The following is a 13,408-nucleotide window of genomic DNA, read 5'->3' as shown; positions in this document are numbered from 1 at the left end:
TAAATGTTATTTACATTTGCATATGTAACTATAGCATGTAGGGTAACTGCCATAGAATAAAATAGTGGACATAGTTTTATTATGTTTAGAATGTTTGTTTTCACACTGTCAGTGGAGCACAGTTATTAAGAGAATATGCATAAGGTCATTCTTATTTCCTGAATCTTGATCAGCTGTCTGTGACTTTGAGCTAATGGTTTAGCCTTTTGGAAGCCCCGGGTTTCCTATAGAAATAAGGGATGGATGGCATCATCGGGTAGAGTTTCTAAGTATGAAGTGGGTGAGATACGTTAATTAGATTGGTGCCTGGCACATGGTAAGTTTGCAGCTCGTCTTTATTACTATTATCACTATCTGATGGTGTCACTCACGTTCTGGTGTTCCACACATAGCATTGTCTGTAACAGGGGCTCCACGAGACTCTGCTTGTGTCCTTTTGCACTCAGTGCCCACCCCCGCCCCCAAATGAATTACCATCTGCAGAAAGTGCCCACAGCTGCATAAGCTAAGAACACACACAACCAGAGTGGAAAAAGACCTAAGGAAGCACAGACACAAAGTCCTGGAACTGAACAGAGCTGGGCAGCTGTCTGCAGCTTGACTGTAGCCCGTGAGCAGCACATTGGGAATTTTTAAAATGTTCAACTCGACCCCAGTTTTTCTTATGGAGAGTCCAAGCTTCTTTGAGGACTCATTGGTGAAAGCTTTGCTCTGATTTAGCAGCTCAAGTCTTTAATTTTTTAGAGTGGATGGAATGTTTGTCTTTTGTGTTAGGTCACCATTACAATTTTTCTTTTATTATTTCCTATCAAAAAGGCTCTTGGGGAATCATGAGGGTGCGATGCTTAGAAGCAATTTCCTTCCTTGCGGACTTGATGCTGCCTGCCCTCCACCTAAGCTTCCTCTGCCCATGATCTCTATGGTTCTGGGTTTCTACAAAGGAGCCAGAGCCCAGTGAACACTCGGTCTGTCAGCTTTGGGGCCGTTAGGAGTGATGGTCTTTTCGGCTCCCCAGAAGTACCTGGAGGTGGTGGTGGTGCACGCCTTTAATCCCAGCACTCAGGAGGCAGAGGCAGGCGGATCTCTATGAGTTCGAGTCCAGACTGGGCTACAGCATGAGTTCCAGGAAAGGTGCAAAGCTACATAGAGAAACCCTGTCTCGAAAAACAACAACAACCACAAAAAAAAAAAAAAAAGAAAGAAAGAAAAGAAAAATAGAAACTACAAGCCCCGGTTCGCGATCTTTACAGATTTTCTTCTTAAACACAATCGAAAGGACAGAGAACTCCCACCCCAACCCCAGTAACTCTCCGGCACTCCATCTCCCCACTAGTTTGTCAAATATCAGAATTCCAGAATGCTGCAGGAGTCTCCAACATGCAGCTTGAAAGCAGAATCCTTCCAGGTCGTCTGCCCCGTCCACTTTAGAAAGCAGGTTAGAGTGTCCAACAGAGCTCACTTCTTTCACTTCCTGCATTTCACGTCTTGACATACCCTCAAGGAAAACGCCTTTGAATTCTCCCCTTGCAGGCTCTGTTCATAGCACTCAGCTGGTCAAAAGCAGCACAGCAGACTCCAGCATCCCTACATATCATATTCAGGTTGGAAACAAAGTTAGGACAAAACACGAACACTCGAACCTCAGCCAATGTGATGGTGGCTCCCAGCAGGGCTGAGAGCCATGGGGACGGAAGGCCGGCTCCGATTACTGGTAGGAGTAGCTTTCGTCGTCATACTCCAACTCATCATCTTCTGTCTCATCCAGAAGCCCATACTTGAACTTCCGGTAGACAGTGCCATCTTGGCCCATGTAGACGATGTCGTCCTCATCATCTTCATCGTAGTCTCGGTCCCTGTACTCAATCACCTGGTCCTCCTCAAGATAGCTGCTCCTGTAGGAGGAGTATGACACGGTGGGTTCTGCCAACTTTTCGTAGCGCCCCTTGGCCACAGGTCGGCTTCGAGACTTCCGCCACACGACCACAGCGGCCCCCAGCAGCAGCAGCAGCATGGCCCCCGAGGTCACCAGCAGAGCAATCTTGGTGCGCTCCAAGGGACCGGCCTCGTTGGCTGGAAGGATGCACTCCTCTGATGGAAGGCCGCCCCAGAGACAGCAGCGAGGGAGAAAAGAAGAAACAGAAGTGGGAAAATCAGATTCTGAAGTAAAGAACTACCTCTCCATTTTTTTTTTTTAACCTGTAAAGTGGTAGAACCATTTTTTTTTTTTTTTCGTTTTCTTAGGAGGCACACCACTCCACAAAAACTCAGTATGTCCCCCACGGGAGTCCCAGTCCATGTGTTATAAAACCAACTAATGCTCCGAGAACGGCAAATTTAAGATCCACAAGGGACCCTAGACTCCTGTATCTCATGAGCCAGTCTCTAAGGGTCCAACTTTCTCAGTGATTTTTCCATTCCTGAGAAGTGTGTTTTCTTTTCTTAACTACTGCTAAACGAGAACTCTGATATTTCCTAAGGTGGAGACATCTCCCTAACTATCTTTTAGACTGGTCCTACGTGACTCTCCCACCCTTCAAGACCAGTGAAGCATCAAGCCTACCAACCCTTAGTCATGAGTGGCCTTGGAAATTAGGTCAACTTGTTTGTCATAGACAGGAACTGGTTTGTGGAACAAGTGGACTTTCCAATCCATTAACCTCAACTCCAGGTGGGATTCTGGAGGCAAATTCTCTGACCATATGTTTGGTTTCCTTGGATACCCATGGCACTCCCTGAGCAAGAAAAGGAACACTTTATCATCTTAAAATCCCAACTGCCATTTTAAATGGTGAGAGATTTATAGCGTAATTGAAATTCTTGAATTCTAGAGGCCTTCCTTTTCTTATTTATAAGCCTGTTTTTCAGGGCTTCCCCAAAGACATTGGGGAGCCAAAACAGTGTATGGCACAACTTGAGCATTTAGCTGATTTTTCTTATTTTATAGTCATTCATTTGGGCAGTATGACTTGAGCTGCTTAATGAATGTTATTACCTTTTCTTTTTAATCCACCATACAGTAAGACAAAGAAAGTATGAAACAACTAGAGGAATAGGTATCTGCCCAGATGGATGTACAAATTTTAATACACAGTAGGCTCTTCCTCCCCTCTCTTTCCTTCTCTACTCCCCTTTCATGTTCTTCTGCCTCTCCACAAGGACCTCGCAAGCACCCCTACAACTAAGTAACTCCCTCCCCCCCTCACACACACACATACACACACACACATACACATACACACACACACTCTCTCTTTTCTTTTTGCTGGTGTTTAATAGGATTTCTGTTTTATCCTAACAGGTTTTTGCCCATCAAGCAAAAATGTTTCCTATAAAACAACAGTATTATCATTATTGTATTCTACATTACCAGTGTCAGCACAGACTTTCCCCTGGAGGAAGTGCGAACACAGTAGAGGGACAGATAAGTCTGTCCGTGGCACACAGCTCCTGAGGAAGGAGAATCTACACTGGACCTTTGGAAGTTGATTTCTTTTCAGGGTGCCGAACGCACTCACATCTTACTATCCTTGGTCTTAGGGTGCTGGGTCAGGGTCAGCCTCTACCATTTGGTTTCTCTGTAGGGGAAAACTGTCTCAGAAACAAAGACACAAGTAAGCTTGACTATGTGGGCTCCTTATTTCTCCCCATACACATACTATGGTAACGGAACTGTATCTTTAGCCCAAGAGGATCTGCACTTTTTTGGCAGGGTTGCCCCAGATAGCTCTTTAAGAGCGTCTTAGAAACCAGGAAGACTATCGAGTTACTTCTTGGAACTGACATTTCAGAAACTGCACCCAAGAAGTTCACGCTTCTGGTTTCACTTGAGAACACTGATGTAAGGAGGACTGTTGCTCTCAGCTGATAGTCCAGCATCAGATCCCGAGGGGCATGCAGATGAGGATCTGGGGAAACCAGCTGCTCCTGGTGGGTAAAAGCGGAGGAAGGGAAGGGTTCGTTTATGGAAAGGTGATACCTGGAAACTAATCGAAAGGCTGAAACAAAACAAAACAAAACAAAACAAAACATTGCCCCCAACCCCACACAAGGCTGGCATCAGTTGTCAGTCTCCGGTTTTCTTTACTTAAAAATGGACAGAACAAACATAGTATACACTAGTTTTGGTGGAGCATGACACATCTGAATCCCAAGGAAATGGTCAATTTCTGGAGGAGAGACTGTTTAAGAGTGTGTTTTTCACTTAGAAGGGATCACTCCATTCAGAATCTGTAAGTTCTGTTTTGTTTGAAGATGTACTCATTTTTATTTTTATGTGTATGAGTGGCTCGCCTTGGTGGTTCAGTGGTAAAATTCTTGCCCAGTGTATGTATGTACATTTTTGCCTACATGCGTGTATGTGCACTCCATGTGTGTCTGGTGCCTCAGCAGACTAGAAGAGGGCACCGGATCTCCTGGAACTGGAGTTACACACATTGTGAGCAGTCATATGGAAGCTCCTAAACTCAGAGCCATCTCCAGGCCCTAGGATCTCTCTAAGTTTTAATATACACGATGGGGTTGGAGGTTGGAGGACAACTGAAGACTTGGAATTGATAAAGTCATTTCATTTAGTCTTAGCTTTCAGTGATAGCCCATTTCTAAAACACTTTAAGTCTCTAACAAAATGGCTCGATTTGAGCTACATTAGAATGATTCTTCAGTGGAATCAAGAAAACCAATCCCTTTCCCCCTTTCCCTCAGGAGCAAAGATAAAAAGGAGCAAAATACATTTATGAAGGTCACACTCTGGACTTAGTTAAGCTGGGGGCAGCGTAGCTGTAGAAAGAATGTGGGGCTTCAGGACTTTGCAGTCCAACAGGCCTATGTTCAAGTTCCAGTTGAGCAAACATCTGGGGTGTGCATGTGTGTGTGCATGTGTGTGTGCATGCGTGTATGTGATTTTTTAAAAGATGAAGTCCAGTCTCAAAAAACGGACGTAGCCCAGATGACCTCAGACTTTCCGTGTTGTTGAGAGTGGCCCTGAACTCCTGATCTCCCTTCCTCTATCTCCTAAGCACTCAGGCTCATGTACACACCCACCAAGCCTGGCTCTAGATGATGCAGCCTCTTATTGCTGTGGACTTGAGCATGCTAATCCAACCTTAGGGCCTCTGTCTCTTTGTTGTTAATATGAGGTCTGTTTGATTTACAGTTTGAACCTGAGATATAGCCCCAAAGTCTTGCCTGCTAGCTGATGAGCTTTTGGAAAGTGAAGGTCCTATTCAATGGATGAGTCTGTTGATGGACCCATAATATGATGACCTCATTTGGAGGTAGTGAAAAATAGGTGTTGGGTTTTAGGTGGAAGAATTGGGTTCCTGGGGGCATGCCCAGGAAAGACATATTTTCTGAAGCGTCTCTGCTTCCCGACTGTCATGAGGTGAGCTGTGCTGCTCTACCATGTGCTTTCTGCTGTGGTGCTGAGGCTTACCGTTGCCTAGAAACCAGAGGGCCAAGTGAGCGTGGATTCACATCTCTGAAACAATGGTCTGGAATAAACCCTCCTTTAAACAGTTTTCCTCAGGTATTTGTCACAGTGAAGACTAACAAACACAACTTGTGAGGCAGGAGATTTCAAGTACAGTAGGCAGGCACACAGCAGGCACCGCATGAAGTAGCCATACTCCTCTCCCGGAGCTCCCATCAGCTTTCCGAGGACACACCGTTTTCTGCAGGCTGTGTCCCGTCAGCCCTCACCTGTGGTACTCTGGCAGTCGCAGCAGTCCTGGGATCTGTGGAGGTGGGAAGCGTTACAGCAGCGAAGGCAGCGGCTGTCATCCATGTGCAGCAGTAGCCCGGCTGGGCACACGGTGCAGTTCTTGGCACCCGGTCCCTTGCACTCCACACAGCTCTCATGGCATTTTTTACAGTGTAAATCTTCTGCCTGGTAAGAACGGGAAAGAGGTTGTTTTTGAGAGCGGAGGTGGTAATCGGGAACTGGGGTTCTCCAATAGCTAGTTCCTCTTGTCTCTATGAATAGGGAAGAATGTGAGTGGTGGTGGCGGGGAGATGGGTGTTCAACGCCATTTTATCTGTGCTGGGCAAAAGACCAAACCGACTGTGGACAACTGGAGGAAACTTCTGCTGGGCCCTGACCTCTGAGACCTGCTAGGTGCAACAATAGGAGAATGTAAGGCGTCTGGAGTATTTTGTTATAATGTAAGGAGCCTCTACCTCAAAGACAACGGGAGTCAAGGACAAGTTGCATCGGAACTTTGACATATACTTTTGCAGTCTAGACACTTCCACACCACTCTGCGTTGCAAAAGTGATATTCTAGACGTCAGTCAGTTTCTAATTCCTTCTCAAAATCTAGCTCTGCTAAAGCTGAAGTCATCACCTTCACTTGGCAATGTCAGGAGCAGAGTAGCACGGCAGTGGCCCCCTTCTGGATGTTCTTCAATTTGATGTGGTTCCCGGCATTTTGTATTCTGTCATCAACACATAGGTGACATCAATTTCCATTCTTTTACTTCTGTGTGTATGTGAAGTTTTTTCTTCTTCTTGTTATGTAGTCTAGGCTGGTTTCAAACTCACAATCTTCCTGCTTTGGCCCTCAGTCTCCTGAATGTTGGGATTAGATTTCTACTTTCTTCTTCTTCTTCTTCTTCTTCTTCTTCTTCTTCTTCTTCTTCTTCTTCTTCTTCTTCTTCTTCTTCTTCTTTTTTTTTTGAGACAGGGTTTCTCTCTGTAGTTTTGGTGCCTATCCTAGATCTTGCTCTGTAGACCAGGCTGGCCTTAAAATCACAGAGATCCACCTGGCTCTGCCTCCCAAGTGCTGGGATTAAATGCGTGTGCCACTGCCGCCTGGCTAGATTTCTACTTTCTATTAAGTTAGTGCTACGGTTTTCTTTGGCTTTTACTCTTTTTATTAGTTAACTGCTTGCCTTCTGTGTTTCCTGGATTCCTGTGCTCAGACTCAGAATATAATTAGTGAGTATAACTAAGACACTTAAAACTCACTGGAAAAGAGTTCAAAGTCCACGGCAACAACACTCTTCTTGCCTGGTGCTAGAAATACTGGTTAGGGAAAGACACCTTATCTTAAAAATTACTATTATTGTTGTTGTTGTTGTTGTTTTTGTGTGTACAGATGCATATACAAGAAGGCAGGCATGTGGAGGTCAGAGGACAACTTTTAGGAGTTGGTTCTCTCCTTTTTTTTTTTTTTTTAAAGATTTATTTATTTATTATGTATACAGCATGTATGACAGCAGTCCAGAAGAGGGCACCAGATCTCATTACAGATGGTTGTGAGCCACCATGTGGTTTCTGGGAATTGAACTCAGGACCTCTGGAAGAGCAGTCAGTGCTTTTAACCTCTGAGCCATCTCTCCAGCCCTTTTTAAATTCTAACCTTTTTTTTTTTTTTTTTGGTTTTTCGAGACAGGGTTTCTCTGTGTAGCTTTGCGCCTTTCTTGGGACTCACTTGGTAGCCCAGGCTGGCCTCGAACTCACAGAGATCCACCTGGCTCTGCCTCCCAAGTGCTGGGATTAAAGGCATGCGCCACCACTGCCTGGCAACTAATAAATATGATTAAATGGTCCACTTAGACGAGAGAGTTCACATGTTCAAATTATTTAACTTTACCCTTTTCTCATGATTTTCCACCTAGCTTTTCACAGTCTTCCAAGATTTTTTTCTTTTTGTTTTTCCCTTGTGTATGTGTGTATGATGGAGGTACATGCTTGTTGGACACGTGTGTGCTGGGGTGTGAAGCTATGAACGTGTGTACAGACTTGAGACGGACATAGGGTACCTCCTATCATTCTCCACTTGATTCCCTCCCTGAGCCTGGAGTCTACCACCTCGTGGCTAGGCTGAGAGCCAGCCAGCCTCAGCAATCCTCCTGCCTCTGATGCTCCCACCCACCGCCCGGCGGTTCTCTCCTTGTACCATGGGATCTGAGTATTACACTCAAGTTCCATGTGCAGCAAGCATTTTTACCTACTAAGCCATATCGCTGGCCCAGAAGATACCTTCTTACTATACCTCGGTAACTTCCGTGAAATGGAAGAGAAAGAGGAGAGACAGAGATGTTGGGTGTTCAGTGGTGGAGCAAACATTAGGCACCACTGAAAATAAATGCATAAAAAGAAAAAGAAGAGTGAAATGGCTTTTCTCGCAGCATTTGGGAGCATGTTAAATGCCGATAGAGTGTTTCCAACTGTTATTGTCAAATCCTCAGAGTGCACTTCTCCCTGTGTTATTACTTCCTATCCATGCGGTAGTTAACAAATTATTTAATTTCTCTGAGCCTGCCTCTGTGAACTATAACTCTGACATCAGAATTCAAAGAGAACTTATATGTAAATATGCTGATTTGTTTTAATTTCACCAATGACGCATTTTCTTATGGTTTCAAGTTTTGAAACATAATCAAGAAGTGAAGGGATTCAGGAAGTCTGTGGCTCCCGAGAAAGGCCGTTATTGGCCTTACTATAAGACATGGAGGAAGAAAGAGCAGGGCCAGCGAGCTTCCTCCTGGTGTTCAGGAGTCTGCTCAGACAGCAGAAGAGAAGAGTTTCTATTTCTGCTGTAATAGGGCACTGAGCTTCCCGTGGTCACACTGGAACAGCCCCAGGGCTCAAGTTACCTCAGATTCTTTCAGTTCCTGTGAATTAAGTGCAAGCTGTGGGTCAGTAGCTTGATTATTTTATGAGGGAAAGAGATGTTACAGTGTTAAATCCCGGCTGTGGTGAGTGTAGGAATTTAGGCTGTTTTCACTTCCCAGAATGACATGTAGGAATTGAGCTCCATCAGGGTGGGGGTGGGGTGCACACACCAACCCAAGGTACCTCTTCATCTCTGTACTCCCCTACAGGACATTCTAAGGTACATATTCCTTTCAGAAACTTGTAGCTCCACACACAGGACAAGCAATCCCATAGCTCCTTTCCTGAAAGAGAGAGAAAAAAGAAAGAATCGTGTTATGAGACAGATTTCAGATTCTAACCTCTGTCTTGATGTCAGAACACTCGGGAGTAAGGAAAATGTCAAGTAAATTGAAGCAGAAAGGTGACTGGGGATACGACAAGCATCTACAAGACAAAGTAAAGAGTTATCCACGAAACTCTCAGTCTGGACACTGAGAATTTGAAGGCAAAAGATCGCGTGCCACAGCAAAAGATCTTTAGAAAATGAGAAATCTTGTGGATGCTTCTGAAACCCGAGGGTCCAGGGTGTAGCCTGTGGTAGGCCCCTGCCCAGCATGTACAAGGAAAGCCCTGGGTTCCATTTGCAGCACCGGAAGAGGAACGTTCATGAAGCCTTTACTTCTCCTCCTGTCACGTCGAACATGTGGTTTCCCTGAGGATCCAAACCCCCTTTTGCTAGATAGTTAGAAATATGCATTATTATGTACCGAGCCTCCCTGCTGTGTGGCAGGCTACCAGACCTCTCCTTGTGTGACTGGAACTATGGACTGCTCCCTTCCCAATCTGGCTGAAGTCCAGACCTGAGGCGGTGTTCGGTGGTGCGTGTCAGCCTTGGTGGAAATCAGTGACTCTCTCACATGTCCTGCTCTGCTGTATTGTAAGCCCTGCACACTGAAGCACTAGGGATCTTTCATAAAGGGTTAATTTCCTGAGTGTTTTCTGTTTTTCTTTTTCAAGGCTAAGAGCCTGTGCCTATTACTGCTTCTAAGGAGCCTCGAGGCTGGAAAGACAGACCTTTGACATTTCCTTAAAATTCACAACAGCCCACCATCTGCTTTTCCTCACACTGACCTCCCCTCTTTTCACACCCACCGCCCTCTCACCCCACAAGCCAGCCAGCCAGCCAGCCAGCCAGCCAAATTCAACTCCTGCAAGGCAGGCCTGGGGTGTGTCTGTGAGAGAGGCTGTGCAGGAAGAGGCAGCTTGAGAAAGTTCAGGCTTACAACTGTGTGAGGAGGAGAAATTAGAAGGCAAATGTGTTAGAGGGACGAAGAAACTCTGGAGACACCAGCTGCACGCGATGGTAGAGATTAGGTTAGCGTGTAATGCGCTTGATTCCCAGAGCTTTGGAATGCTATTCTTGTCATCTTCCCTTTCCTCTCTCCTCCCTTCTGTCCTCGCCCTTCTTCCTTTTCCCAACAGGGTGTTCTTGAGTAGTCCACGCTGACTTCGAACTTTCACAATCCTCCTGTCTCAGTCTTCTAAGTGCTGGGCTTACAGGTGTGTGCCCTCCCACTCAGCAGATAGTTTCCTTTTTAACAACTAAAATTACCGGACAAACCAAAGTGGATGAAACAGATACACTGCTGATTTAGACTGCCAAAATTTTCTAGATTTTCCCCCCTACATCCTCATTTCTTAGTATGGTAGTTAATGTTTCAGAAAAATTTACACCCCATTTTTTCTATTCAATTTATAGCCTAAGGTGGGGATCCCCAAATTTCGTAATCTCTGTGGTACAAAACCAGAGTTAGCACAAGAGTCACCGATTAGCAAAGGGTGTGTGTGGTATGAGAAGAAAGGTCGGCAGAGGAGATGAACACCAAGGCCAGAAGAAAATGATAGCTGGGTGAGTTCCAGGGCCCAAGCAGGAAGACAAAAGAGAATACAACATTCAGGCTTTCCCCAGATCCACCCAGTACCGCCAGTAACCCCTGAACCCTGTCTTGGGGATCCTGTGGTGATGAACTTGGGCAAGGAATGCTCAAAGCTGACACTCTTAGTTTGGTAGGGAATCTCAGGGCCAGTGGAGAAATGTAGAGTTCTTACACTGTCCTCTGATATCATGAATGACACCTCCAATCCACATACAAATGTTCAGGTACGGCTGCTGCTCGCCTTTGATGCGCCTCTGTTAAGAGACATTAGCTTACCTAATGATGGTTGCTTGTTCTTAATTAGAAACCAACTATCCACCGCTGGACCACTGCTCAGCACTAATGGGTAGAAACTAGGGCTGTCTAGTTTAGCAAATGACAATAGAGTCCTTTGTTGACATCTCATTTTTATCACACTTATGTGTGGGTGTGACCAGGTGTTTTAAGTTCTTGTTTCTTTGACTTCCCTGCTATGATGATGAACTGTAACCTGGAATTGTGAGCTAAAATCAACTCTTCCTCCCCTTAAATTTTTTTTTTCACCCTAGTAGCAGTTTCCAAAAACAAAACTAAGAATGAAAATCACACCAAGTAAACTGACCTGGCTTCCGGGGACCTGGTCTGCTGTGTTCATAATTGTGTGGACAATGTCTGAGCCACAGAGCTAGATAAATATTTGTTGAGTAAATGAATTGATGAATGGATATGTAGATCATAGGGGAACACCGGATGGAAGGCTGGGGAAAGGCTTTTGAGAAAACATACTGAGTGTCATGGAGCAGAAGCGGTCCTGGCAGAGCGCTCTGGGGAGAGGCAGGAGGTGAGGCTGGTTCAGATTAATAGAAAGTCATTGTGCTTGGATTTGAAGATGGAGGAAGAGCTATGGCCATGGGGGAGAAGCCTCATATGCAGATTCCAAACACTAGACTAAAATCAGCACAGGGCTGTATGTGCTGTGTAAAGTCAGTCGGACAGCATGGAAGACTGGATGGCCACTAGGTGGCTCACACTGGGGACAGGAAGACCACTTAGCCAACAGGTACTAACTGGTAATTCAAGCAACGCCCTTTGAGAGTCCAAAACCAAGACTAAGTCCAAACTAATGACTAAGAGAGGAGAGATGGAATTGGGAGCTCTTTAAGATGTTACAGGACGGCTGGGCGGTAGTGGTGCACGCCTTTAATCCCAGCACTCGGGAGGCAGAGCCAGGCGGATCTCTGTGAGTTCGAGGCCAGCCTGGTCTACAAAGGGAGTTCCAGGAAATGCGCAAAGCTACACAGAGAAACCTTGTTACGAAAAAACCAAAAAAGAAAAAAAAAAGATGTCACAGGACTTAGAGACGAACCGTGGAGACTGAGAAATCACAAAGAGAAAGGGATAATGCCAGGGTACTGTGCCAGGCAACAGGGATCACCCTGGAGCCATTCATCAAGAGAAGAAACAGGAAGACGTGGGTCTGAGAATGGAGTGAGAGGTTTGGGGTGTCTGTTGGACATCTCATGTGAGATATTCAGCTAGAAATTTGATGTGTGGAGGCATGGAGTCAAGAAAACCACCTGGGAAGAAGTAGATGCTTATGCATCAAGATGGTGAGGATAATGGCTGGATATGGTGGCAGTCACTTATAATCCCAGCACTGGGGGGGGGGGCTAAGGTAGGAGGATTGTGAGGTCAAAGTCAGCCTGGTCTGCATACACGCACACACACACACATACACATACACACTCCTCACACTCACACTCACACATGCACACTGAAAGAAAAACAAATATGTGCATGCATACACAGAACCCCTAAACTTGATCAGACTGGTCTTTGCTCAGTCCCCCCAGGTGCTGGGCATTCTGGCCCCCAAGAGTACTAAAGAACTCCAGGCTTTTGAATTAACAGGGTGAGGTTGGGCAAAAAATTAGTACACAATCTTCTAAGAAAATGATTAATCCTTAGTAAATCATATACATAAAAAAATTAAATGTAGAGCTGCAGAGACGGCTCAGCAGTTAAGAACAGTGGCTGCTCTTCCGGAGGATGGGGGCTGGATTTCCAGCACCCACTTGGTTGCCCCTAACCTCTGTAACCCCAGTTCCAGGGTATCTTATGCCTTCTCTGGCCTCTGTGGGCACCGCTTGCACTTGGTATACTGGCATACAGGCAGGCAAAACACCCATACACATAAAATACAAATGCATTGCTGAACATGGTGATGTACGCCTTTAATCTAAGCACTCAGGAAGCAGAGGCAGGCAAATCCCTGTGGGTTCAAGGCCAGCTTGGTGTACATAGTAATTTCCAGGCCAGCCAGAGCTACATACTGGGGCCTTGTCTTAGAAATAAATAAAACTCATACGTGAACTTAGGTTCTGAAACAGCTTGATACATTCTGAGCATACTGAGATGGGAAAACAAACACCAGAGAAAACAACAAAAAGAGATTTAGGCTAAATTATCCAGATGACATTTCTTCGACCCAGAAAGATGACGTTTCTTCGACCCAGAAAGCAAATACAACTGAACACAAAGCAAACACAAGTGTCGGGATCAAGCACCTGCCTGCTCTGCCAGGACAGGAAGTGGGCAGTGGCAAATGTGAGCTCAACTTTTCTTCCTTCCTCCCTCCCTCCCTTCCTTCTTCTTTCCCTCCCTCTTTCTCTCTTTCCCCTTTTCTCTCTCCCTCCCTCCTTTCCTTCCTTCTTTCTTCTCTCTCTCTCTCCCCTTTTCTCTCTCCCTCCCTCCCTCTCTTCTTTCTTTCCTCCCTCCCTCCCTCCCTCCCTCCCTCCTTCTTTCCTCCCATCCTTCCCTCCTTCCTTCCTTCCTTGCTTCCTTCCTTCCTTTTTTTTCTTCCTCCTCTTCTTCTTCACCATAACAGAAACTAA

The 13,408-nt window shown here is 45.6% G+C and overlaps 1 protein-coding gene across 2 annotated transcripts in view; it reads right to left on the bottom strand.

Moving 5' to 3' along the window:
• Nucleotides 1-1,318: 1,318 nt before the first annotated feature.
• The window catches only part of Pcsk5 (proprotein convertase subtilisin/kexin type 5), a 434,973-nt gene continuing 422,883 nt past the window's right edge, over nt 1,319-13,408 (bottom strand). For both annotated transcript variants that reach the window (XM_059259884.1, XM_059259894.1), the window contains 3 exons: nt 8,800-8,900; nt 5,698-5,884; nt 1,319-2,088 (listed from right to left, as the gene is read on the bottom strand). In XM_059259884.1, the coding sequence (XP_059115867.1) occupies nt 1,706-2,088; nt 5,698-5,884; nt 8,800-8,900 (671 nt within the window). In that variant the 3' untranslated portion in view covers nt 1,319-1,705. The remainder of the gene's footprint in view (nt 2,089-5,697; nt 5,885-8,799; nt 8,901-13,408) is intronic.

Source organism: Peromyscus eremicus, chromosome 1 (assembly GCF_949786415.1).
Source record: "Peromyscus eremicus chromosome 1, PerEre_H2_v1, whole genome shotgun sequence".
Classification (NCBI taxonomy): domain Eukaryota; kingdom Metazoa; phylum Chordata; class Mammalia; order Rodentia; family Cricetidae; genus Peromyscus; species Peromyscus eremicus.
This window is presented reverse-complemented; position numbering and strand designations above follow the sequence as displayed.